The sequence below is a fragment of the Pseudogymnoascus verrucosus genome, assembly GCF_001662655.1.
Source record: "Pseudogymnoascus verrucosus strain UAMH 10579 unplaced genomic scaffold scaffold_15, whole genome shotgun sequence".
NCBI lineage: Eukaryota > Fungi > Ascomycota > Leotiomycetes > Thelebolales > Thelebolaceae > Pseudogymnoascus > Pseudogymnoascus verrucosus.
Window position 1 is genome coordinate 167,314 of NW_017263666.1, and position 26,538 is coordinate 193,851.

The following is a 26,538-nucleotide window of genomic DNA, read 5'->3' on the forward strand; positions in this document are numbered from 1 at the left end:
ATCCGTCCGCCGCATCAATCAATCTCTCAACCCAGGCCTGCCCCTACCTCTCCCTACCTTCCCCCCTAACTTCCCCCGCAAATCCGGGGCAGAGGGCAGAGAGCAGATCCGGGGAAAGCAACCACCTCCCACCGCACAGTTCCCCCCCTTCTCTTCCCTTCCCTCCCTCGCTCAGGCGCAGACCCCAAATCCCTCAATCACGTGATCGTATCCCGTCCCAAACGACGCAAAGTCCCACAAGGACCCTAACAATTCCCGAGAAATGCGCGTGTGTTCGGCTTTCGCGTCTTTGTCGTGTCGTGTCAGTGTCGTGTTACCCACACCAAACATGCAACATACAACATACATACAACCAACAGCGCGCGTGCGTGCGCGTATGTGTGGAGACGAGACCGGGAGAGGGGGAATGGGTGATGGGGAGATGTCAGTGTCAGTGAGGGACGGCTCAGGCTCCGTTGTCGCACGCACGGCACCGGGGGATACGTAGTATTGTATTGTACATTGTACTGTAAGCACGTAACAACCCAACGAAAACGCGGTAATAGTCACAATCACATCACAAATTTTCTCGCACACACAAAATACAAGGGTCACGAAAATCAATAGGGTGTGAATAAACGGTGTAGTATCATGAGATTAATTCTTTAATTTCTTCTTCCGTAGCTACTTGCGAGAGAAGGGAAGAAGGGCATCTACATGTCTCCTCTCCTCTACCTCGGCACCTTGCGTGTATGTAGAGTAAAAAAAATAAGGCTCCTGTTTGACCCCTCTCTAGAGTATCACGTCCCCCACCACCACCACCAACCAACCACCCCCTTGCTTCTGATATCTGTGCTCTCAGCAGCAGCAGTATTCGCCTCGCTCCACCGTGGTATCAAAAAAGCTTCCAAAAAATAAAAAATAAAAAGGTCATTCAGCAACAAACATCCCCGTGGTCTAGTAACCACGACGTCCTGTACACCACCCCTCCTCTTCCCTCCGCGTAAACAATAAACGCCATGAGACCGGCTATGCATCCCGCCCGACCCCTGTTGTTGAGTATAAAAAAAGAGCAAAAATAATAAAAAAGCAATGCAATGCACCAAGCCATGCGATGCAATGGCGGGCAGCCCGCGATGATAAAAATATGATGAAGCTAAAAGGTAAGATAGCAAAATCATCATGTAATAAACCCCTTCCCGTCTCGAAAAGCCAGGGAAACTCCCGAACAATGCCGCCGTTAAAACTCGCATTTTCGCTGTCACTTTTGAATGGTCGTGGTATCTTTGCTTAGACTTGAATTGTGTGCGACGCACCCCTTTCCTCCTTTCCCACTTGGTCCTGCGACCCCGTCTGTATTTGGTAGAGTAGTAAACAGGCCATCTCGCGCCGGTGCTGTTCGTGTGCAGCGCGCGGTCGGAGAGGCGGATAAGTATATTCGTAATAGCTGTGGGAGAGATGGTCCCCAAAAAGCGCATGAATGTGTGTGGCTGTGGAGCCTGGTCTTCTTTCTCCCCGATTATGTTGGTACGTGTTTGTAGTGTATGCTGTGAAGCGCCCCCATCGTCGCTTTGGTGGGCCGAGGCATAATATTATGCGACTGATGAGAGCGCGCGAGGTATGTGTCTACCACCCCTTGGAGTGATATTCACCAAGACCCTGGCCGAAGTACTGGTTCCAGCTGCCATGGTCACCCTTGTCTTCCGTCCCCAGGTGCACCTTGTCGGGGTACTGTTTAAGGTTCGCGACGTCATGCGCCGTGTGCCTGCGCTTCAGGACAGCCGAGGCAGTCTGATTCTTTTGCTTGCGCTCCCAGAGGAGGTGGCGACGGAGACTGGCTGTGAGCTCGGTGGCGAGCATCTGGCGGCGGGTGGTCTTGGGTGACAGGGCGGCTTGGTGAGGAGTGACATTGGTGGTGGTCATGATTATTGGCTGGGCACCAGTGCGAGGAACCTCTTGGCCAGGACGCATGCGGCTCTTCATTGTCAAAGGCGCGCTGTCGTCGGACTCGGGAGATGGCGCATCGGATGGTCCTTGTGGCGTAGAGGTGCGGGAGCGTTGTAATGCCGAAGTAGACTTTGATGCTGCGCTCTGGAGTGCGGCAGCACGATCATTCTGGTGAAGCATGGTGGTGATGAGAGATCGGCGAGATGTCAAGTTGCGTCGGGATTCAACACGAGGGAAGGAAAGCTTGTCGTCAATGCTTGACTTTCCACTCTCCTCCATCGAGTCTTCCCAATCCGAAGATTCATCGTCATCGATCGCGCTCTCATCAATGTCATCGTCGGTCTCGAAAACATCGTCGCTCATCTCCTCGATTGTGCGAGTGGCGACCTCTTCCTTGAAGGAAGTCTGCTTCTTCTGCTCTGGCCTCCTGAGTGCGTCGCTGAGTGAACTTCGGTGCGAATTCTTTTGCATGCTATCGCGTAATGAGTTCTCGTCCTCCGCTGACGATCCACCGAGCTGGAACATGTTAGAGCGCGCCTTGTTCTTCTTCGACTGTTGCATCCGGCTCTCTAATGAGCTCTCCTGGAACGAGTCGTTGTCAGATTGTGATGAGCCACCGAGTGCGAACATTGCATGCTTCTTCGGTGCTGTCAACCTCGTATTTGAGGCTAGCGCTGACTTCGGTAGGGATGCGGGTGTGGTGATTAAAGGTATTGAGCGATATGACGAGGAGATCTGTGATGGTGAGAATCCACGGACGACGCTAGTGGCACTGCGTTCCGAGGTTGCTGATGTTGTGTCGGTGGTGGTTGACTCAACCGACTTCTGTGGCGAAGATGGCGCTGGTGATGCCTTCTCTGGCTCGGGTGCGGAGATGATGGGAGTGGCGGTGTTGCTGAGTTTTGGGGAGGTGATTTGTGGCGAGGTGATCTTGTTCGCGAGTGGCGCGAGATATGAGTGAGTGCTCATGGTTAATGGCTCGAGGTCCTTCTTCTCCTTGATGGTGATGACCATCTTCTCCAAGTCGTCTGGAGTAATGTGTCTCTCCTTGCCTCGGCTGCGGTTGCAACCCGAGTCCTGCCTCCGTACACGGGGCCTCGTAATGGCAAGAGGTGCTGATGTGGATGCGCTCTCCTCGTTATCGGATTCAATGGCCTCCTCGTCGATCGAGTCGATGCTGCCAGACAGATCTGGGATGTCGGCAGTGTAGCGACCCTCTGAACTCCGTTGCGATATCGAGATGGCGGGCGTAGTTGCGTTCGCTTCTCCTGGAGCACAGCAGAAGGTCTCTCTATTCCATAACCTCCAGCTGAGGTTTTCCAAGCGACGTCCCTCCTCGATTGAGCCCGAGCACCGGGAGAACAGGGTCCATATACTGAAGAGGTTTTCGACCTGCAGAAGAGAGATTAGTAGAGTCCAGTTGGAGATCGCAGCGAGCGTGTACTCACGTTTCTGGTGTCGATTCGGTGTATTGTGTTGGCGTCGACGGTCAAGACCGGCGTTTCTAAGGAAGGCATGACTGCTCGATTGTCGAGCGGACTCGTAAGTGAAGGCACAACTGAGTGTGGAACCGCGAGCTAAATCGCGGTGCTGGGGGATAGATGTAGTTGTCTCGTTCGGAAGGAGCGAGGGGCGAATATGGTTATGAGTTCCTGCTTAGTTCGGTGGAAGCGTCTGGTGCTTCGGAGTGCATCGAAGAATGTTGCTCTAGACCGTGGCTGCTGCAGTTATAAGACTATCGAGGTGGGCTGTGCTTGTCGAACGATTCTGCGGAGTGCGAAAATTCGAGAGTAGGAATTCGAAGTGGTAGAGTAAAGTATTCTGGTAGTTGTAGATAGTTGAATCGGATCTTCTGGAGAGGTTGAGAGCGGAGAGTGTTGTGTTGTTGTTCGGTGGAAGGAGTGACGGTGAAGAGTTGGTGGGTGAGGTATGTTCTTTGAAGCATGTGTTGTTGGGTGATGGGTGATGAGGCAAGGGCAGGGTAATGTATGTACACCTACTTGTCAATGGGTCTGGGTCTGGACGCTAGTCACTTTCGGTTTTTGTTAGGTTTTCTGGGTAGATGGGAGGTATTGGAGAGTAGCGGAAGTAGTGGCTTAACAAGACGCTAAGGAAAGTGACTTTCCTACATTGGGTAGTTTTTTCTTGGGTGGGAAGTGGGTGGGAGTTGGGGAATTTTGGCTGGTGGAGGGTGGTGGATACCGAGGACGGCGAAACACACGGAACTACTTTTTCAGTACGAAGATGCGGAGACATATTACATACACACCGCACAATAAGACGACGTATACTCTGCGTATAGTCTGCGTATAGTATGCGTATATTCTACGTACAGTCTGATGCCCATGAGACCTACGGCAGGGATATAAAGTCTGGGATGGGAAGAGAGACAGAGAATGGGGGAATCGTGAAGGCGTGGAGGGGAGAGAGATAGAGTGAGAGGGGTGGGAAGAGACGTTGTATGTTATGGTATGGTATAGTATAGTATGGACAAAGAGAAGCATGGCAATATGGGGGGCGGTGGGCAAAGAAGAAAGGGCCGACGACTATGGGGAAGCCGGGAGTCATTCGGGGCGATAAACTCCTATAAAAGAGTCAGCCAAGCCAATCCCATTGAGGAAATTAGTCACCTTAGTCAACTAGCGTGGTACTTGACGGAAACCGTCACAAACCGCCCGGGAACGAGGGCTTTGTATGTACATAGAGTACGTACACATTAACATATGGCAATTGGCGGGTTGTGCATTCGCGCGGTTTGCCGAGAGTGTGGGAAAATAATAGTCAGAGAAAGAGAAGGACACTTGCCTCTTTAGGAAATCATGCGCTAGTCATTCTTACTTACCCTTTTAGGTATGGTGTCGAAGATGGGGGGGGGGAAAGACGGAGAGGAGACCGAGAAAGACAGACACAGAAGAAGACACAGACACACGCAAAAGACACAGAGAATAGCCTGAATTGCCCCACATCCAATCCAGCTAGCGTGTTTATTTTAGCGTTCAACCCTTCGTTTTTCTTTCTTCTTCTTCGTAACAGACATACAGACACACAGACGGAGGAAAGAGTACGCGGGTACGCGGGTACATTTAACATTCTTCCTTCTTCCGGCAGTGGGAGCGGGATGAGGGGATTGGGGGGGGATTGGAGGGATTGGAGATTTGGTAAAAAAGAGGGCAAGGAGGGAAGGAGGAGAAATAGGGCACATCACCTGAGCTACAAGAGAAAGAGAGAAAACAGCAGTCCAGTTGGTACATTACACACCGTGCTCTCGGTACAACCCCCAGTACCTACTGTAACACGCTGAGTCCCCCTCATCACCTAGGTTCCCCCACCACTCCAACCCAAGTACCCGGCGGTGTCCCTCCTGCCTCGGCGCCCAAACGTTCTCGTCGCAGTAGCAGTCAGTTGTTGTCTGTGGTGAGTGAGGGTGAGTGCACGCACGCACTGGGTACTGGCTCACTGGCTGGTGTGTGTTCCCTTCCGTCCGTTGTCTTCTCTCCCCGCCCCGTCGCCTGGTAACGGACGGACGGTGGGAAGGGCAGGTGACTTTTTCTGACAGCGTATAGTAAAGTAAGTAAGTACGCTATAGGCTTGCCGTCTGATCTCAGATCGCGGCAATGCGCGCACCAAACGCAGTCGACAGACGCTTTAATCCTGCTATGCCATGATTCGGATGAGACGTTGCGCCTGTCATACTACGCGACCGTCCAGCCCTCTCTCTCTCTCTCCGCATCCATCCAGTGCAGTAACACTCCCTACGGTACATCCTGAAAATCCTCCTTATCACCTTCTCTTCCCCTCCCTCCCCCTCCCATCTCCACCACGGGTCTACATTTTCGGAGTAGCAGCGAGGTGGGTGGAGGTGAACGTGGCAGTGGACAACCTACCAGCCCAAAAAAAGGCCTCAGTGGGGAATCCCCAAAAAAGCAAAAAAACAAAAAAACGCGTACCCGGAACCACTCCGACCACTCTAACCACTCTAACCACTCTAACCCCCCTCCCTTAACGTCACAAGAGTCCCACATCCAGGGCGAATGCCAACCTACTAGAAAGAAGCCCAGGCGGAGAATCCCATATACGCACTAGAAAAAGGATCCTTTCGGGGAAGGGGGAGAGAGGGGAGAGGGGAGAGGGGAGAGAAGATCACGGTGTCCGTGTATGTGCGTGTGTGTATGTATCTTTTCCCACTGCTGGTGGCTAGGTGTGTATGTGTGTGCTAGGCGTTTGTCTGTCTCTTGGTTGTGGTGCCTGAATCAATTAACGATTGACCGTCATCTCCCGGAAACCCTCCCGGACCCATCCGACCGCTCTTCCCTGCCATTCTTCTGCCACACCAAAACCAAAAAGATACATAGAGCCTCGGAACGTCACATACAGCCGCTAGCGCTCCATCTGGAACTTCCCTCGGCCCCGCAAACGTCCAGCCCATTGGGCCAGGTGGAACAGGGCAAAAAAGAAAAGGTACGTATCGTCGGTACTGGGGTGGAAGTACTCCGACGGGTAAAACAGGTGTAAAGTAACTTTGCAGACACATGGTGAGTAGGTGTGTGCGGATGTACTGTTACGAGTACGAAATCGGTGTACATAACATCGCGCGGCCGATCTTTTTCCCCAAATCCCCAAATCTCGGGGTCCTGCGTGGGTGGGAAGTTCCTACCGCGTTTGTCTTTGTCTCGTCCGGCACACACATCACACACACACACCACCACAGAGCAGAGTAAAGTACAACCACCACCAGCCAACTGACAACCCAAATGCGTGTACTCTAACCAAAATCCTATACTCGACTACTCACTGACATATGCGTGTATATCAATCTCCAATCTGCAATCTGCAATCTGCAATCTGCAATCTGCATGCATACACGTACACTCTCCTGCGCCGGGCTCTCCCATCCCCCATCCGCCCTGCCTTGCACGACTCACCCAAAGCAAACCAAGCTTTCCCCTGCGCAGCGTGCATGTTCTTCCCCAGAATAACAGAAACAGCATAATACCATCTATACCATAATTGAACCGTACCGCGGCAGGAACCTCAATTCATCAGTGCATGACCAGTCAGTCAGTCCGCCATTCCCCGCCGCCTCGCGTCCCCCGGCCTTCTTCGCCACCACCGCCGCGCCGCGGCAACTCTTCACATGATCCCATGGCAAACTATGCCGTATTCATACTGCCGTATCTTATAACCGTGAAAATCACGGCAATTCGTAAACACACGGCAATGCGCAATTGGGAATAGGCAATTAATGGCAATGTCTCGCCGCCCGGACGCAGCACACACGACTCGCCTCCCCGCCCGTCGTCGTCAACTTCATCCCTCGTCAACATCTATCTATCCCCAAAGGCGTAATTCCAATCACCCCCTCCCCCTCCTTCCCAAAAAAGCAAAAAAGGTAATAACCCAATTAACAATTAACAATTAACCACCACCCTAATCTCACACACCACCCATCCATCTACCCAATTCCCACGCCCCCGGAACCCCCTACTACCCTACTACCACCATACCCACCATCCCATACAGCCAACCCCACACACACAAACACACACACGCCGCCCCAATCGGGCCTCCTCGCCCGCCACGGCCACCGCGGCCACACTCCCCGATCTCCGCGGTGTCCGTGCTAGGGCCAGGAATCCGGACGGTGGGCTTCGCCCCCCTGCGTGAGAGATCTTTGGGTTCGGAGGATGGGCGAGGGTGTGTGTGTGTGGGCTGGTGGCGGAGGGGGGCGGCTGGTGTCTCGCGGAGTTGCGTACGTGCGAGGGAGGGATGGCGGCAGAAGGGGGGGAGGTCAGGTGGTGGGATGGGTTGTTTACTTACCCCTTTCTCGTGTGGGGTATACTACTGAGCGTGGATGAGGGAGTTGAGTTGGGGAGAATTAGGGGAATTAGCAGAGGGGAATTAGGCAGCATGGTGTGCTTCAAGACGTGCTCTACTCCCCATCCACCTACCCTCAAAAATTCTCCCTCCCCTTTCTCTCGTGACAAAAAAAAAAAAAACACGACTCCATCCCCATCCCCATCCCCTTTCCCTCCCTCCGCCTCACTCCCTCCCCACATCGCCGCCCCTGTGGCGTCATAACGTCCGCCTCCCCAAACGGGCCTTTGCCGCCCCACACTCACGCACCTCATTGGACATCTCGGCGCATTGACGAACAAGGGTACGCGGTGGTCACGGGGTTCTGTCGCGGTGGGGGGGTGGCGGGAACACGTGCTTGATGGACCCCTGGTTGCTGGTGTGGGTATTGGATTGGATTGGGTAGGGGTTCGCGGTCGCGGTTCCTGGTTCCGCGGTCGGATGGGATAGGGAAGGGGGAAAGAGTCAGTTTGCGAGGTGTCAGATGTGCCGAGATTGTGAGCCCGATGAGGGATGGGAGGTTGGTGGGAAGTGTACTGGGCGGTGCGGTAGGGTGGTGGTGGTGGTGGTGGTGGTATGGTCCAGAACAGTAAAGCCAGCTGTGATGCGGCTGTGATGCGAGTTTCCGATGCGTGCGAGACTGTCTACTACGGTATGTAGATGAGCTGTCGCTATCCGCACCGCTACAGTACGATCGATCTGAGCTGAGACGCTTCATATCCGCTTCCAGTGCCGCACAGCACATCACATAACCAGCACATCACATCACATACAGTACAGTACAGTAGCGTATTCCCATATCGTAAACTCGTCCATCATCACACCATCTGCCATCGTACTCCCCCCCAAACCGATCAATCACTCTCCCTCCCCCACGCCGCCCAAACACCCGGGTCCATCTCCCCGACCACACAGCGCAAGGAATAACCCCCTCCGCACCCGACTGGGCGGTCGCACGGAGGTGCGCGGCCAATTGCTTTCCAGCGCGGAGACGGGAGACAGGTCCCGGCGTGGGGGCTGCGGGAGGGAGGGACGGGGTGTGGTGCAGGCGATGAGTCGCTCGCATCGGTGGTGGTGTGTGTGTGTGTGCATGTCTCATCTGGACTTTTTGTAGTCGTCCCATCTTGGTTTGTCTCTGTTTCGACACTGCAATGCTAGTTACTGGATAGGGAGTAGCTGGGGGATGCGAGGGAAAGGGGGGGGTGATTGATGCACTGGGGGTGGAGATGGGGGATGATGGGGAGGATCCGGTTTACTGGGTATGCATAGATGGATGGATGGATATTGATGTACATACGCACATAATACCGACACTCCCATCAACTGCAGCAGCTGGGGAAAGGGGTGAAGTGGAGAAAAAGGGCCCATCTGGCCGCCGAAACGCAGGTTTACGATTCAGCATCACTGCACCACCACTGCACCCCGTACGCTTGTACAGCACAGTAACTCTATACAGCACAGTACTGTATGTACGATCCTCCCCAAACGTCCTGCACCCCTTACAAAGCCAGCTGAATCCCCCCCTATGACTCGTACGCACCTGCACGCAACGGTAAGAAAGGTAAGGTACCACGACATCCCAGTGGCGGCGATCGCGACGGCTGCGCGGCGGCGGGCTGTCTGCCTGCGGCGGGGATACTGGTGGGACGGTGAGGGGAGGCGGCGGGGTGCCGATAGGGCCGCGGGGATCAGGTGGGTGTTCAGCTGGTTGCGAGAGGAAGGGGGGGATGCTGTGGTACTGTAAGTAGGACGGAGGGGGATTGGGGGGGTTGTACGTGGGCTGGGTGTTGGTCGCTTGGGGGGTTTGTGGAAGGGAGGTTTTGGGGAGCGTGCTGTGTTGGGGGAGGGTGAGTGGTTGATGGGGGGAGTGACTTGGGGTTTGTGGTGCAGGATAAGCAATGTGAGGCGTGAGATGTGAGTCCTCCTCTTCTCGTCACCACGACGTATAGAGTGAGTAAGTCGTTGAACCCCCACCGTTTATCATCCATCTACCACCCAGGTTCTGAGAATAAGAAGACTCCCAAAAAAGAAACTAAAGAAACCCCTAAATACAACGAGTAAGTCTTACAATACAATCCCAATATCTCGGAAATAATAAAAATACAAACGCATATTCGAATATATATATATATATTATTTTTATTATTCAAATTTATATCCATCCACCCCCTTCCTTCCTTCCCGTCACCCTTTTCTCCTTCACACCCCCCCATACTCCTTTCTCCTTTCCACCTTCTCATTTGGAATCCCCCCATCAAGCCCGCAAACATCGTCACCCAAACTAGTATCACCACCCCCCATCACACCCCCCACCCCTCTCCTCACATATCAACATATCATATCACTCCCGTCCTCCCTCCCGTCCGCCCAGCACGCAACCGCTCACCCCCATCCCCCTTCCCAAACAGTACACCTCCTCCTCCTCCTTACACCACACCACAACCTCACACAAAGCACACCACACACCATCACACACCATCACACACCCTCAAGCCACCACCCACGGCGCCAACACATCCCGTCTCCCCGGCCCGCCACCGGGAAGCAGGTCACGCGCTTCCTCGCGCCTACGTGAGACACTGTGCGCTGGCACCCGTTGTCGCGGGGTCCCCCCTTCGGCGATGGTGGGTGTTGGTGTGGTGGTGGTGGTGGGTGGTGTGAGCGCCTAGCGGGTAAGCGAGCGTGGGGTTGGTTTGACAGGTGCGGGAGGGAGGGAAGTGGGTGTGTGGTGTGTGGTGGGGCACGATGACAGTGTGAGTGCGCTGATGGCGGAGGAGTGATAATGAATAATCGGTTTGTGGGGTTTATCTAGAAGGATACGAGTTCGGGGAATTTAGAGTACGCTGGAATGTGAGAGATGAGAGTGAGAAGGGTGGGGAGGATGTAAGGAGGATTAGTGAGGATGATGATGCTGCTGTGCGACTGTACGGATTACTTTATGATTACCACATCCGTATATGAGTTGGGGCTGCGATAATAACTCGATAATACCCTCGAATCTCCCCATTCGGGCACCAACCTTCACCCTCGCAGGTACGCCGCAGTACACGCCTCTACATCCCCTCTACTTGCCCAACGATGATAAGAGTCAGCTCTGCAGACAAGGCGCACCACGACACGAAGCGCTGAGGTCAGACGGGTAGATGGAGGCGCCGCCGCCTCGGCCATCGCGCGCCATCACCTCGCAACTCTATTCCGACCATCCATTCATCAACGTCTGATGTGCGCGTTCCCGGTCGCTGGGCGCTTCCATCTTGCCCACGCCCTCACTTGACTGCCTGTTAGCATCCGGAGCATCAGCGCCGGGGTGGCATTCGAGGCGCCGAGGCTGCGGCGCGTCCCTTCCGTAGCCAGGCTGGGGACGTCGTGTGAGCGGCGGCTGCTGCGCTGGCAGCTCGACGTCTGCTGCCTGGGGATTAGGATCAACAGCAGAAGGCACGCGACGCCTACATGGCATGGCGGCGACAGGCTCGGGATAATCTGATCGTAGAGAAAGGACACGCGAGCGGATGTCAGGTAAGCCAGCACCAGACGAAGCGGTGTCTCCGCTGGGCCGCTGCTGCTGGGGCGCAAGTCATCGCACGCATAGCATCGCGTCTGGGCGATGGAGGGTATCGTGGGCTGGGGTTGGGGTTGGGGGCTGAAATGAATGCAGGGAGCCCACGCACGGCAGTCAGCTGTACGATTGCGGCCGGCAGAATGGGTAAAGTTCCGCGATTGGGGCCAGAAATAGAATATGTTGGGGTAGGAAGCGATGGATGGGGGGGTATATTTGGGAGTTGGATATACAGGATCTAGATGCCTCGTGAGGAGCGCGAGGGACGTGTTATTTTCCCGATGGATCGCCGAGGGGGGTGATGCGAGGAATGCTGCCATTCATGCGGGCGTTTTTCTTTGTTGGTGACGACAGATGATGGGGGCCTGGATTGGTGATGGGGGAGAAAGGGGAAAGGGGGTCAGGAAGAGGAGATGGAATGAGGAATGTGAAAGGAGGTGATCGGGATTGTGACGATGGCTCCTTCTGACACGCCAGCGTCGTCACGTTGACAAAGCCTGTCCAATCTGAAGCTCGCTGTACGCGAGTCACCTCCCAAGCGCAGACCCAGCGCTGTGGCATCAGCGAGCGTCGCGCCCTCTCAGCGTCACAGCCACGACTCCCAACACTGAAACCACATTTTGTCAATAACGAATAATAACAAATAACAACGACGACAATATCTAAGCCCCCAAAATAAATTATCCAGTCGTAAAAAAGCAAAACATGAGTCAACCAATGCGATTATTATTCCCAATAAACACAATTACTGCATTCGGAAACTCCTCCATTGATCTGTCGCCCAACGACCTTGTAATCTTACCTCCTCCTTACCTTGTATACATTTTACCCCACGACAACCCACGGCCAACCCACGGCCACCCACGGTCCCCCCCAAAATAGAGAAAATAGCGACCAGAACATGTCACTGCCACAGTTCAAAACGCAGGTAAGGCTGAGCGTATGGCTGAGCGTCACCCCACGCACAGATAGCCCCTCCAAGCCAGCGTCTCACAACCCACCACCTGACCATCACAGCGGCGTCAAAGAGGAGACCCTCGGTGCATTCTCGCCCTGTGCGCTCAATGCCATTGCATGCCACTCCAGCGTTCCCACCCTATCACCCCGCACGCCCAGCGACGTCTGCCTTGCGTTGGTGCGCTGCACTGCGACAGCGCACAGAGACAGGGCCTGACAAACTCGACTTGGAAGGCGCTGGGATCATGTCTGTCTGGTGTCTGATCCCAGAATGCAGGGCGCGAAGGGCTCGCCACTGCGGAGTCGCAGCACAGGGACGGCGCGTGATGGCGACATTTCCCTCAAGTACTGACTGTATTACTGTATTTGTAGAGTATGTACAATACATAATACATGCTATATATTGCGGAACGAATAGAATGATACGGGACGAATAGCGGACGGGGTTTGAGCGACGGCACGGGTCGCGCCCGCCACGCTCTGGTCTTGTGTTTTGCCGATGTTGGTTGGATTGAGCAATTTGATCCCGTACGTGTACGTGTTACTCTACTGGTGTGTGGGGGAAATTGGGGGCCCACGGACGGACCGAACGCGAGCGCCGCCCCGTCCGATCGAAAGTACGGGGAAAGGGAGGAAGCAAGGAGGAATTGTCACGCGGCGACACAAGTGGAGCACAGATGGGGGTGCGATTTGCGTAAAGATCCTAGAGGGGGAGAACGCGTGATGTGATAGTGACTGTGATGGGAGGATAATAGGTTGGTGATGGGAATTAAATGGCCCGAAAAGAAAATTGAATTAAATTCGTTAATTGATGGGAAATTATAATTACCTGAATTGATTTTATTTTATTTTTTAAATGCAGCCGGCCTTCCTCTTCGGATAATTATCGTGGCATGAGGCTTGTTGTACGATCAATCAATCTACCAACAAGCCACCTACTTTCGATCTCGGCCTGGGTTTCTCCAGGGACGTCCTTCCAGATGCGTACTTTGCACGTCCATAGCACCTACCTAACCACAAACGCGCGGCGTCTCTCCCTTCCCCAACATAACCTCTGAGTTGGAAGTTCCGACCACCAATCCGTCTCGGGGCATCCCTCCGCAGTCGCAGCCAAGCTTTGAAAAGACGTTGTTGGACCCTCATACTGTATTCTCCGACTCACGTGGCGGCGGCGGCTAAATTAACACCTTTGTCGACCAAGCTTTTAGACGGACCAGGTAGATTAAGGGTCATGTCACGGGAGGTGGGAGCTTTTCCCTTTCATCTATCTGTGTGTACTGGGAAGCGTGATGTGCAGTGTTTGGGAAGTATGAGGGCATGGAAAAGGAGACAGTGGTGATGATCTCGGCACAGAAGGACAGAGATCCCACGGCTCAATGAATGGGAGCTCTGAAGCGACCGCTGCAGAATCTGCAACACAGGGCTCTCGGCGATCCACGGCACCAACTGCCCAGCTTGTCAGAATACCACCTCACACCCCTAGCCGTGCAATAGCTAGGCTCTCTCATGCCACCAAGCCAACTGCTACGCTGCTACGCTACCGCATCACCCGCATCACCACCGTTTCGCGAGCCGCATCCAATCTGAGCGCATCGCCGGGCCGCTGCATCGCCTCCCGCTCTCAACGCATGAAATCTCGCCGCATCACGTTGTGCCTATTTTACGAGATTAGGGCTCGGGTGATACTGTTGGAGCTGGGGGCGGCGGCGCTCAGATGAGATGAACGGCGTCGTGGACCATGCGTTGACCAGGTTGTGTGGGCCAGGGGCCAGGTTTGAAGGAGTGCTCCTTTGGGTTTATTTGGAGAATGTTGGAGAGACGGATATTTCGAAAATGGGTTACTACTTTGGGACGTTTGGGGTCTGGGATTAAATGGCCTGGATTAATTTGGATGGGATCGTTGCTCATGTGGGCATTCCTATGATTGCGATGCTCGAGAGGGCTGCTTGTCTTGGGAGCAATATATTGCTCCTACCTGCCACATGGCATGGTCCGGGACAGGAAGGCGGAGGAAGGTAAGGTCATGCATGGGCTTTCTTTCTTCGCAATCAAAAAGCCCCATCCCTTCACGTCTCCACCATCTCCACAATCTACTCTCCCCATCTTTCTAGAAACATTCCGAGTCTTCTTTCCATTTATCCCAGAGCTCCCTAGGCTCTTGGCTCTACTAATTCATCCACCCGACACCTCCTTGCATTCAGCCTGTACGCTGAACCAGACCACCGGGCTCTTCTTCCACACCCTCAAAAATCGTCGCCGGCCCACCTTCCCATTTTTCCGTCCGCATAAGACCCGAAGCCTAACGGTGAGACAAGCACTCTATTCTTCTTCACCGCTATTGTTAGTACGACACCATCTTCAAAACTTCCAAAAACTTAAGAAAAGCACGCGCTTAAGCGCCTCGCGGCAAACGTCTGCATACCATGCATGGCCCCTCCGGAACAACTCTTCCCGCTCCGCGCTCTCCATCTGTAACGGAGTAACTCTCCGACCAGCCAAACCACCCATGCCAAGCACTATCTCCCCTCCGTATGGTTACATTCCAGAGTACCGCCGCCATAATCCCACGTCCCCCCACTTATCTCTCCGAGATCCCCGATCCGGGAATCCGTCTGCACATCCCCCTGGTCAGCAGCAATGCAACCCATTCGTCGCGCACGGCCGGCAAGGGTGTCCGTCCACCAGATAGGCCGGCGCCGGCGCAGCCTCGCAACACGTGGGCGCAGGGCCGCGCCGTGGCACGGATCGGAGGATTCCGGTCCGCGAGCATGTGGCGGCGCCCGCTGGCCGGAGTGAGGGCGGAGGGAGGGGGATAGATAGAGACGCATGGCTTATTGATCACGCAACGGCAAGCCACCACCACCCCCTCGTCTCTCTGCCGCACGCAAGCAATACTGTTTTCGTAATCCGGCCATCAGCCACCAGGTGTAAAGTCACCGATTCGCTGTCGCGGGTCTGGGCGAATCCTTCGGTGCTACTGTCGCGATGTGTGAGGGCACGAGCGTTGGGCAGGCGGACCCGGGAGATGCAGCGAAGAGGTGCTGGGGGGGAGCTAGAAGGTTTGGAAGGTGCTGGGCAGGTGGAAAATTGGGGGGGAGGTGCGTGCGTTGGGGGGAGGTTGGGGGGTCTGGAGCGTTTCTGGGGGGCTGCGTTGGTCGGAAAATTGGGCTTGGAAGCTTCCCCGGAGTGGACCCGGGGGAGGTTTGGAGTTGGTTTTGGTCTGCTGGTTTGGTTTGATGGGAGCTTCCTTCCTGTGCTGGATGGGGGGAGAGGGAAGGACTGAGCGGCAGGGGAGCAACGTTGCAGGGTGGGTACCTCCCAGGAGGTATCAGACGACGTGATCCTTCCCTTATTTCCTTTTTGCTTGCTGACGATTTCGCGGCCCGGATAGGAAGGTTAAATTCGGGGCAGCGGGACGCTTGGATACCGCAGAAGATACCCGTTGAAAGGCGCGATGCCGATAAGATGCCCGATAGGCGGAGATATTGGGTGTTACAGCTCCATCAACGTTCCAATTGAAATGGCGGTGACGGGGGGGCTGGAGTTCTGTGGTTGTCGTAGTTGTCCCTGCATCTGCTCTCCGTCCCGCCCGCTGTGATGATGAGATGTCAGTGCATCAAGTGAAGCCACAACATGGAATGCCTAACAGATCCTCCGTGTTTGATTATAATTATACGAAATTAATGGGAGCTGTGGGCTTATTATTATTATTCCCATTTAATTTACTTATTTTATTCACCAGATTTAAATAATAAATCTAATAATTAGTTTCGGAGAAATGTGATAATCTATATTTGCATAAATGAACAGATAGTAACCCAGCCAACATTTTATTTTTGACTCACCCCAACATAATGCAGTTGTAGGAATGCTCATACAACAGTAGCAATGGGATATTGCTTCTAAATACTGTTAGCCAATGTGGAGTCTCCGAGAAATTTTCCTTGAGTTCCTCTAAGAGTCTGACTCGGCATTAGAATTTGCTTGATATTTTATATATGGTTTGTGATTAGCCTTTCAATGTCTCAGCCTCACATAACTCTTACCGTTAATGCAGAGTACCATTTGCTGAAAATTTACATAAGAGAACGTCTAGAGATTATTATTAATATGAAGAGCTGACTGCACTTATGCGGGGTTGAAGGAGTGATACATACGTCCAAAGGGAATATATTCGGCTGGAGCGACTATGCCGATGTTACACTTCAGCTAAGAACTGGCGTTCCAAGTGGTATAAAGTTATCCAGAGAGCATTAAGGAACGTCCTGCTCTCAGCACTGTCTTTTCGTATAGGCGACGTAATACTAGATAGACTGGGCGATGAGAAATATCTGTTTACATTCTACGATGACGTTGTGATAGAGCTCATCAACGAGAAAAGTCTTGAGAACCTCGTTGATTTGAAACGAAAAGAGGATGGGGTAAGTTGCACACAACTAAATATTATATAATAACTAACATATGACGGAAATCCGACAAGAAGGTCCGGGTAGTCTTCTTTCGGCGCCTACAGTCATGAGAGGACAACCATTTATGCGTGATCAAATGGATCCTCATATCTGCTCTTCGCCTAGGGGCCTTGAAAGAGAAGAGCCTCAAGGAGGTCCTTGCTGCAACTGCAGCCCGTCGAGACAAGAACTATCGCATCTCTCTACCGTCGTATTCTCACCACCACTGGCCATCTCACTGTCGCTAGACGTTCTCGCCACCGACTGTTCTCGTCGTCGTCGGATGGCCACTCGGAGATTTTCTGGGGTCTAGAGCTATCTTTCTTTTGGATGAAGCTGGACTACTTCAAGCAAATTGCATCACAATTACCTTTCCTACAATATCGCATATTCCATTTGTGCTTTGTTGCAATTGGCCCAGCGGCGGGCTTAGTGTGGTTTGGGCTTGTGGTTTGGGCTCAAGGAATGCCAACTTTCGAATAACTACGAACTCAAAAGTTTAGATCGCAATACGCTAATACAGTATTACTCATATCATCATCAAGTAAGAAGCTGGCTTATTTTTTTCTCATATCAAAATATCCATATGCCCTCCCAGCAGCGGTTAAATACCCCTAATTACCCGCCCCCCAACCGACACCCCACGTCTCTGCCCCCCATAGCCGCCCCTTTGCCGCCACGCCTGGAACATTTACACCACAATACGACGCTACCGCTCAATCGCAAGCCTTACCACCTAACGGCCTCTCTTGGCACATCTCATGTCGCACAGCCTTGAGATAAAGCTCCGGTTTAGGTGCCATGACCGGCGCGACGCTCAGAGCCGAGGGTATGGAGTAGATGAGGTCAACCGCGGTTGAGAAGCGGGTATACGTGAAGGGTGTCGCCTGTGTTGCAACCTCCAACATCGGTTCGAGCGGGGAGATGGTTCCGGTGGCGATGCCGGCGCTGGGGGTGTGGTTGTGCGATATGGGTGTTTCGGAGTGTTGGATGCGGTCTCCAACCGGAGGCCAATGTGAAGCCTGCTGTTGGAGGCTGCTGTTGGAGGCTGTAGAGTTTTGCTGAATAGGAATGTGGGCGAAGGGTGGTGCGTTGGGGTTTGCTGACAGTCGAATAGGAATGGTCACTCGAGTGGGAACTTCTGGGGATGGGAGCGAGGAATCGACAGGTCAGTGGGTTTGAATACGATATGAGTTGTTGAGGCTATCTATATGCTATCACTTGTATCTAATCTGTCTCTGGGCCGCATGGCAAGCTATACGCTGCAAATAACTCCAATTTTCAAGCCTGCTTCCTCTATATCTGCTTTGATAGTTAGTATGAGCTAAGAACATTAGTCTGGACTCCTGCCATAGCAAATTGTTCAAAATAGCAAAAATCGCGCAAAATCATCCTCCAATCCGTCACCGACCTAGCAATTTTAACAATTTTGGTCTCAAATCACTCCTGGTCTTTCCTCGCCTCCTGAACACCCACAATTCTTCTTGTCCACCTCACTTCCTCCCAGTCAGACTTGCGAATGTTGTCCACATGCAACATCCACCCGTTTCCTCCCACCTGTGCCTTCAGCCTCCCCAAACATCTCACCATCCCGGGCTCTTCACAATTCCCCGTCAAAAGCTCCCTACTTTCTCTCTCCTGCAACGCTGATACCAGGTAATTCGCCAAAACACCATTCACGAAAGGAGGGCTGTTGTGGAAAACATCCGCAAACTGGAAAATCTGCTTGTGCGTCCCATCTTCTCGAGATGAGAAGGTTACGCGGCAAAAAAGCTCAATGATGGCGTCTTGGTTAAGGCGGTTGCAGAAGGAACCCGCTCGTATGCATTCCCCAATGCGAAAGCAGGTGCGAAGTATTGTGCAAGTTGTGAGACCTGGGATGACAGAACAGTTGGAGACTTTTTCTGGAAATGGAGAGCGCGCGAAAGGTGTGAGGGGGATATACTCGTGGCTGTCATCGTTCGCTGAGCTGGGACCAGATGGCCCTGGGGTCATTGGGAGTGCGGTTTGTGGAGCGTTATTGCGAAGGGACTCAATGTTCTTTGGCACAGCGGGATTGTGATTGAGAAAGGACCAGTCTTCTGGCTCTGCTAATGACTCGACGCTGGGCTGGACTCGTAGCTGATTGCTGTTAATTATATTGTCACTGTGCTTGATCGACGGAGAAGAATAGGTAAGTTTCTCATCATATACTTCCCTATCCCGGGATCTCACGTCGGATTCAGTCCAGTTGCTTGGGGATGAATGGGTCTCGACGATTACCGGATTATCTTGTTCTGCCAGGTTAGCCAGTTCGGCTTCATCTGTATCATCCATGAAATATTCATCATGGGTGCTTTGCAGCCTCGAAGAGGATCGGGAGGCATTCTTGAACCGAGCACTTGATTTGACGCCGTTGTCAGGAGATGTGGTCGCTTGATGTCGAGCATAGTTATGGACGTTCTCATGTTCCGCCATAATTTCCATCAAATCGTCATCAGCAACGCCGTCATCAAAATCATCGCTTCCATGCTCAGCAGGAAAATGGACGGAGGCCTTGTGAGGCAGCGTACGAGGAGTTGGGAGTATATTGGGTAAGGCAAGATCGTCGATATTGAACTGAGCGAAATCTTCGTCGTCCAAACCTTCATCCCAACCTTCGCAAGAAGCTTCATGCCTCCTGATATTTGATGAATTGTTCATTTCAGTACCGAAAGCGGAATCTCTGTAGATACTGGAACTGACTTCGAAAGATTCTGAATGGTCTTGCTGCGGAATGCTGTTGCTAACACTACCATAATTTTTGACATAAGCTCGAGCTTCCGTGGAGCAAGAGAAATTGGCGCTTTCGGCAAAAAGATCGTCAAAATCATCTTCGGGCTCTCCCGAAGTAGCAAGTGCATGAGGTGTTTGGTGAGACACGTCTGCGTATACTTCATGCTCGACCGGCGACAGAGCGTCCTCGGGCGCTGGCAAAGTATAATTGTCATTTTTTCCATTCCTTATACTTTGCTCGTGGGCAAATAAGTGTGTCTCTAAATTCGCCGTGTCTGTGGGTCGGTTCAATGACATGGCCTGGTCCAAGGTAGCTTGGTCCAATTCCGCATTGACAGCAGGTGTTTTGAACCTAAACGCGGCCAGTTTTTCCAGGGTGGTTTGCCCGAGCCCAATATGCCCAGCCTGAGCAATCTTGTCAAGTGTAGAAGGTGCATTTATTGTGAATTCTGTGCTCTTCTTGAGATGTGCCTCGTCATATGGTCGTTGTGCATTTGGTTTGCTGATGCTTGTGTTGGGGAAAACTTTGGTCTGCTTTGACAGAGCTGAGTTCGTTCTTCGCGAGGCAGATTTCTTCGCACCATGCGGCAAGGATGGCTGTGATAAATTGTGCTTGTCGGGTGTAGGTATATATGCGAATCTTTTTGAAAGCGGGCTATCGTCTTTACGCCGTGGTTTCTTCATATGGACCGCAGGCGCGCTTTTGTTTCGAGTAGAGACCGTTGACTGCCGCTTTCGTTTTTGGGGAAGTTGAGAAACAGGCAATGGATCATCGTCCTGAGGGATATCGTAAAGTGCATCGCTATTCTTTCCCCAGCCCGATTGCACAGGCTGGTTGACGGGGGTGAACGATGGCGCTCGATAAGAGGGAGGTGAGCCATCAGGCTCCAAATACCTAAACCGCCATTAATATTATGCGGTAGTATTTGGCAGAATAGAGCCTCAACCCATTCAACTGGCGGTCATTTTCAAGGGAAGTTGGAGTTCTGACAGCTGTCTCATCCCATCCATGGTACCTTGATGGCATTGTCAAGTCAACTTTTCATGGGGGTACTTGGGCAATGAAGCTTCAATATTATACACACAAGGTTAAATAAATTCAACAATTGCGAATCCTACGACTTTTACGCCGTGAATCATACAATAATACAGTTGTGATGTGCTCTGGAAAGTTTAATGATTGGAACTTGACGTCGGAGATGCTAGGTCAGGGCGAAGCTACCCCGCTACAGCCTAGGACTGGTCTAGCCTATTTGGGCCTTATCGATCGACATCCCAGCAGGGTGACGACTTAGTGCGGGGTGTATGTGATGCGCGAGATACGTGCCGGAACCTTAACACAAAGTCGCCGGTAGTTATAATCAATAGCCTTCATCTCAAACACCTCCTGCATCGGACCGAGGGAGGATCCTTGTTAGCTGTGCGGCAATTATCCAAGTGGCACGTTACCACGGCTCATAAACAAGGGTTCATTGCCCCTTCCGATATAGCAAGACGATAGTGGCGGAGAGCATATCGATCAAAGAACAACAACCGCATCACCTCACAGGTACCACCACTACCGTCTCTATCTTCTCTGCGTCTCGAGCTGTGTTTGAAATCCTGAAAAGCAGCGTTATATTGCTCGTTTTACCGCAGTGGTTAGTAAAGTCCGACTGTGCATGCTGAGGGGGTCAACCCACGTGCTTTGTTTGAAGCTCGAATTGGGCCCGGCTAATCTTTAACAAGCGTTAGATACTACATTATTATCGACAATGTTTAGCTCTGTAAGCTCATCCCTTTTCATTGGAATACAGATGACGTGATGGAGGACTCTACGACGGTAGACGCGTGGACGCGGGGTTTTCAGATATGCCATCTGCCCCGCGGGATCTCCTATATCTAGTGATACCTACGGCCACGCGGTAGACTGAAGTATGAAGAGTCATGTACAATAGTATGGTTCTGACAAGAAACGCTGCCTGTAGAAAAAACCATACTCCTCGGTTACGGTCGCCATCGAGCGCCTCACAAGTGAGCAGTTCGAGGAGGATGACCTGAGCGGGATCCCGGATCTGGTTGAAGCAATTGGGCTGCAAGCAACAGGACCTGCGGAAGCCGCGCGAGCCATCCGGAAGAAACTAAAGTATGGCAACGTCCATCGCCAACTCCGAGCACTTACCATCCTTGATGGCCTCATGCAAAATGCAGGGTCCCGGTTTCAGCGAGCGTTTGTCGACGAACCTCTCCTTGAGAGATTAAGAGTTTGTGCGACCTCGCCCATGTCAGAGAAAGAAGTACGGGCTAGATGCCAGGTTTTATTCGCTGGTTGGGGGCAGACTTATAAGAGCACGCCCGGACTGGAACGGATTGCTCGCCTTAACAAGGTACAGCACACATCGACATTTTGGCAACCGTGGTGCTGACATAACAAAGGAACTTCCAAAACGGAAACAGGTAGTCACTCAAGATAGATCCAAAGTGCTAAAGGAAACTGAGCGGGACCCATTCGAAGATGAAGAGGATGAAGAGGCTCAGCAAGCTGCCAGCCGTTCCACAGCTCCTTCACCGACTCCCGGAGCGGCACCCAAGAGCCATAAATCCAAGCCAAGCAGCTCTGGTATCAGCAGCAGCCTATTTGGATCAACAACACCAACAAAGCCGAAGAAGTCGAAGAAGGGGTCGAAGAGCAAGAGCGGACCTTTTAACCTCGAGGCAGAGAAAGCCAACATGAAAACCAACATTGCTGAGTCCTCAGTTGCTTCTATCAACCTCCTCAACGCCTTGCAGAGGATTAATCGAGAGGAGGAACGTGTCTCGGAGAACCAAGCTTGCGTTGCTCAATTTGAGCGCTGCAAGTTACTCCGAAGGCACATTCTTCGCTATGTAAGTAACCTCTCCTTGTACTGACTTGATTGCTCATAATATGTGAAGATTCAAAATATCGAAGCCGAAGAATGGCTTGGAGCTCTCATCCAAGCCAACGACCAACTCGTCACCGCGCTCATGACATTTGAGCAGCTGGATAGCTCCATCGATGCAGACAGTGACTCCGATGACGAACTCGCTGAGCAAGCACATGCGTACCGAAGTAAGCAATCTGTGCTGGATACATTGAACTGCGCTGACAGATTTTCAAAGTGCTCCAAGAAAAGGGGAAAGCTGTCGACGGGGCAGCCGCGGAACTTGCTGGTTTAAAACTTAGCCTAGCTTCCGCAGCCCCTGCACCTGTGGCACCCCCTCGCCCTGCCGCACCACCAGTTGTGGATAACTATGATTCCGTTGAGGAAGAAGACGATGATAACCCTTTCGGAGATGCAAATGCATTGGAGAGTCCTGCTCTCGAGAGAGATGAGCCGAAGTGGTAAGAATATCCATGTCCAAGTTATGGATAGTGCTGATAAGTCTCCATAGGAGGTCAGTGTAGTTGGTGGATTCTTTTAATGCTGGTAGAGCGGAGGATGATGTTATTTGTGGTGCGGATACCATCGTTCTTGATGCGTGACAATTCGTTTGGCATGGGTCGATATCTGATGGTAACAGCGGATTGTTATTAGCGTAACATAGAGCTTGAACCTGGCAATTATGCCGAATACATGTTTATCTTTTGGTTATCTACGCTTCTCGCCTCTGTGCAGTTCCTATTCCCAAGCTTCCACCCTTCAGTCACTCACCCCAATTCCCACCACTTCAATCACTCACCCCCAACCCCCACCCACCAGCAATCCGGAACCAACGCTTATATACCCCAATAGCCCCATCACCCTCGACCCCAAGAAGCCTCATGGCGGATATGGGAACGTCTGCCTGCGGAACAGCAAGTGCTCGGTTCGAACGCAGCTCGAGACGATAAGTAAAATCCAAAAAATGGGTTTTCTTAAGATCTGAATACACAAGTGTATATTCAGATATTTCTTTTTGCATTTTTTTCGTCATTTATTGTATTATTCAGGCTGTCTGAATCGCTACGAAGGGAGAGTGAAAACGACCTCTTGAAGATTCATTGTATTTACGACTGTTCTACTGCCAATTGGGGTCATTTCATTCACTATATTATTGTAGGCAGATAACAGGAGTAAGACTACCTTGATTAACGTGATTAACTGGAGCATGCATATGAATATTGTGCGAGACGGGATCGATGGTGGAAAGAAGGGGTTGGCCAAGAGGGAGCTGGATGATATAATATTAGCCTGCCGAGCCAGATGCCGTAGAAACCTGAATTTCAAAAGGCTTTACAAGAAGACTTACATAATAAAGACCGAATTCAATTTCTGAGTCGAGCATCCAAGCGTTAGTCTCGCAGTAGATATGAAGTGGATGTAACGTGAACCATGTGTTTCTCAGTGCAGCTCTCATTTCTTGCCACCTCCCCGGTTTCTCACCAACTCCCAGTCTCTTCTCATCACATCACCTCGTTTTTTACCACCCATCTCTTTGATCCCGTCGTCCCTTCTTATCACCGCGTCTTGCTCCACCCTGCTAAAGTTTGACGCATCTGATACTTGCTTCACCACAACCACAATACTCTCTCCACGAGGAGTCTTCACGCGGCAACCCTAACTGGTTCACTGCTAACAAAGCAACAGTTGATTCGACCCCACTGACCATTACCAAAGGAAAAATACAGGCGTTTATTTAAGGGGCACATCGCATTCTCTACGCAATCGGTCCTTGCATGTTATGTGGTGACGGCCAACTCTATTCTGCCCTTGATATTGTAATAGGAATAGCAAGTGTTTACTGCCATATTTTATCCGTATGCTAAGACCCAATCTTACAATCCGCTGTCGGGGGTCTCCTTTGGTTGATTGGTATCATTCACCTGCGTCTCATCCGCTTCATACAGGCGAATTATTTCCCCCAAGGCCTCTTCCTTTACCTGTTCTTCCCTCTCATCCTTCATGAACATTTCCCTTTGCTTCATAGCATTGACCGCCCTATCCATTGCACCAGGATCAAACCTCGACCTGCCTGCCTCATCTTCACGCGCAACCTCAACAAACTGCCAACTCTCTAAAACATTCGTTGCCCCATCCCAAATAAATCTTCCCGACGTATAGAACCCAACAGCTGCCATCGCTACGCCCGCTGTATTGCAGCCGACCACCAACCAAGAGCTACAATCTATTTTGCCTTCAAGTCCCCAGCACTCATGAGCCACATCACGTAGGGCGAATATCCCGACAAAGTGAAATGCTATGTAGTCGATGGAGGTGAAGATGACACAGCAAAAAGCGCATATTTTGTACTTGAACTGCTGTCTCGCTGCGCGGAGAGAGTTGTGCTCTGTTGGAAAATCCAAGTTTGAGACGACCGAAAGGAGCAGGGAGGCTGTGCTGATGAAGACCCGTAGATATGCGACTTGGAAGAACTTGGTGAGAAAGGAGGTTATGGCGACCGTTACCATGTAAGAAATCTCGGAGGAGGAGAGTTTGTCTGTTGCCCAGTGTGCGGTAGAGACCAATTTATCCAAGCTCTCTCGTGTGAGAATAGAGAGACCCGAGCTGAGGAGTTCAGATGCTGATGGAGGTTTGATACTGGTTGCTCGTGACAACAATAACAAAAAGTACTCCAGAACGTCAATGATGATCGGTCTCAACTTGATAGGTGAGAGAATGACAAAAATAGAATCGTTGTGGATGCTTGCGACAAACGACGTGCTCGGTGAAGCGTAAACTTGATGTAACAGCAGCATCGCAAACAGAGCGACTAGCGCAGCGTACAGCATGAGGCCCATATTCGATGAACATAGAGCCACACGCTGTTCTGAGCGTCTGGCGTTCATGTTAGGTCAGGCTGACTGATAATGTAACATGAGATCGCAGACTGAAGGCTAGGTTGTGCCCATTGAGTGAGTGGCTGTGTAGATGGATGTAGAGTTGTTGAATGAAACACACGCATGTGGTTATCTGTTGTAGCGGGTAATGGGTATAGACAAGTTTGGATAGGCTCATCGTCTGGAAATCTTGTCGGTGAAATCACACTCACAGGTTCTATAATACTGTAGTACACCTATGTTTGATTGTAGACAGGCGGGCAACCTCGACAACTTCGGCTAGACTATTTTGGTGTTTGAGAAGTAATCAGATTATATTTGGTAAATTAAGCCATCCCTGCCAGCCAGACCAGAAACTAAGCACCAACACCCCACCAAATTGAGAACGAAAGCTATCATGGGTATTAAAATCGCCAAACCGCCCCAGCTCTGCATATAGCAACTGCATGTTCCTTACGCACCCTCCACTTGATCCGTTTACATGTCATTTGCTTCTTTCAGGTGCATTTTCCGCTTCAAGCATCTGATTTTGCCATGTTTTTTAAGAGTACGCTTATAATCACCAGATTGTACCTGGCTCATGACTCCAATGTCATCCTCTTCAGTCCAGACTCCAGGTACATCTTTCGGGACTTCCAATCCATTCGCATAATCTAAAAGAAGTTTTCCCGCAAGTTCAGTATCTAGTGTGGTAATCTTCATCATTCGGAGAATAATTTCGAAGTCGAACCCCTGCGCCGTGGAACGATCGAAAAACTCGTCTATCACTTTGAGTTGTGAAGCGGTCAGTGATTGCGTTGCCTCTTCGTCATTGCTGTTCTGAGAGAGTGGTGAATCATTCTGAGATTGCGTTGCATCTTCGTCATCGTTGTTCTGAGAGGGAGGTGTATGATCTATATTGGCTTCGAAAAGAACTTGGCGCGATGGAGAAGAATCGAGTTCCTTCGATGGAGATGGTGGGGGAAAATATTCAATATTAGTTTCGAAGAGGTTCTTGTTTTGAGCATTTGAGTGGTCTGGTAATTTTCCGTCGACGTTCAGGTGGCTATTATAGATATGTTCCGGTGTTGAAGGGATTTCATCTGCCCTCTCTTTGCCTTTCGAGATCCGTGGTCGCTTGCTGTGATTGTAGCTGGAAGTAGGCCTCGATTCCACAACTGGAGATACGTCGTCCTGATCATGAAGCCGCTTTTGCCTTTCGCGACCAGCAGTCCGGAAAGTTAAGGAAGTAGACTCCAGATGGCCATCGCTGCTTTCCACGATTTCTTCTTCCATGACTTCTTCTT

At 51.7% G+C, this 26,538-nt stretch overlaps 7 protein-coding genes across 7 annotated transcripts in view; 1 reads left to right on the forward strand and 6 right to left on the reverse strand.

Moving 5' to 3' along the window:
* Window positions 1-616: 616 nt before the first annotated feature.
* On the reverse strand, window positions 617-3,884 carry VE01_04995 (uncharacterized protein). Its single transcript, XM_018274461.2, has 2 exons — window positions 3,375-3,884; window positions 617-3,318 (listed from the first exon to the last, which is right to left on the reverse strand). Exons 1-2 carry the CDS (start codon window positions 3,441-3,443, stop codon window positions 1,606-1,608), a joined length of 1,782 nt encoding a protein of 593 aa, XP_018131474.1. The 5' UTR covers window positions 3,444-3,884; the 3' UTR covers window positions 617-1,605.
* A 6,696-nt stretch (window positions 3,885-10,580) lies between these two features.
* VE01_04996 (uncharacterized protein) lies at window positions 10,581-11,765 on the reverse strand. Its single transcript, XM_018274462.2, has 2 exons — window positions 11,569-11,765; window positions 10,581-11,341 (listed from the first exon to the last, which is right to left on the reverse strand). The coding sequence occupies exons 1-2, from the start codon at window positions 11,653-11,655 to the stop codon at window positions 10,970-10,972; spliced, it is 459 nt and encodes a 152-aa protein (XP_018131473.1). The 5' UTR covers window positions 11,656-11,765; the 3' UTR covers window positions 10,581-10,969.
* Window positions 11,766-17,456: 5,691 nt separating this feature from the next.
* On the reverse strand, window positions 17,457-17,989 carry VE01_04997 (uncharacterized protein; the record flags this gene model as incomplete). Its single annotated transcript, XM_018274463.1, has 2 exons — window positions 17,457-17,881; window positions 17,962-17,989. The coding sequence occupies 2 exons, from the start codon at window positions 17,987-17,989 to the stop codon at window positions 17,457-17,459; spliced, it is 453 nt and encodes a 150-aa protein (XP_018131472.1).
* On the reverse strand, window positions 17,920-20,673 carry VE01_04998 (uncharacterized protein). The gene has a single exon (XM_018274464.2). It carries the CDS (start codon window positions 20,176-20,178, stop codon window positions 18,181-18,183), a length of 1,998 nt encoding a protein of 665 aa, XP_018131481.1. The 5' UTR covers window positions 20,179-20,673; the 3' UTR covers window positions 17,920-18,180.
* Window positions 20,674-20,817: 144 nt separating this feature from the next.
* On the forward strand, window positions 20,818-23,086 carry LSB5 (Putative actin patch assembly and actin polymerization protein). Its single transcript, XM_018274465.2, has 7 exons — window positions 20,818-21,134; window positions 21,223-21,260; window positions 21,462-21,860; window positions 21,910-22,359; window positions 22,408-22,564; window positions 22,615-22,837; window positions 22,888-23,086. Exons 2-7 carry the CDS (start codon window positions 21,249-21,251, stop codon window positions 22,898-22,900), a joined length of 1,254 nt encoding a protein of 417 aa, XP_018131480.1. The 5' UTR covers window positions 20,818-21,134; window positions 21,223-21,248; the 3' UTR covers window positions 22,901-23,086.
* A 1,075-nt stretch (window positions 23,087-24,161) lies between these two features.
* VE01_05000 (uncharacterized protein) lies at window positions 24,162-25,564 on the reverse strand. The gene has a single exon (XM_018274466.2). The coding sequence runs from the start codon at window positions 25,259-25,261 to the stop codon at window positions 24,251-24,253; it is 1,011 nt and encodes a 336-aa protein (XP_018131422.1). The 5' UTR covers window positions 25,262-25,564; the 3' UTR covers window positions 24,162-24,250.
* Window positions 25,565-25,729: 165 nt separating this feature from the next.
* Window positions 25,730-26,538, reverse strand: part of VE01_05001 (uncharacterized protein) — a gene marked incomplete at both ends in the record, with an annotated part of 3,324 nt that continues 2,515 nt past the window's right edge. Inside the window, one exon of the mRNA XM_018274467.1 lies at window positions 25,730-26,425. Within this exon, the coding sequence (XP_018131423.1) occupies window positions 25,730-26,425 (696 nt within the window). The remainder of the gene's footprint in view (window positions 26,426-26,538) is intronic.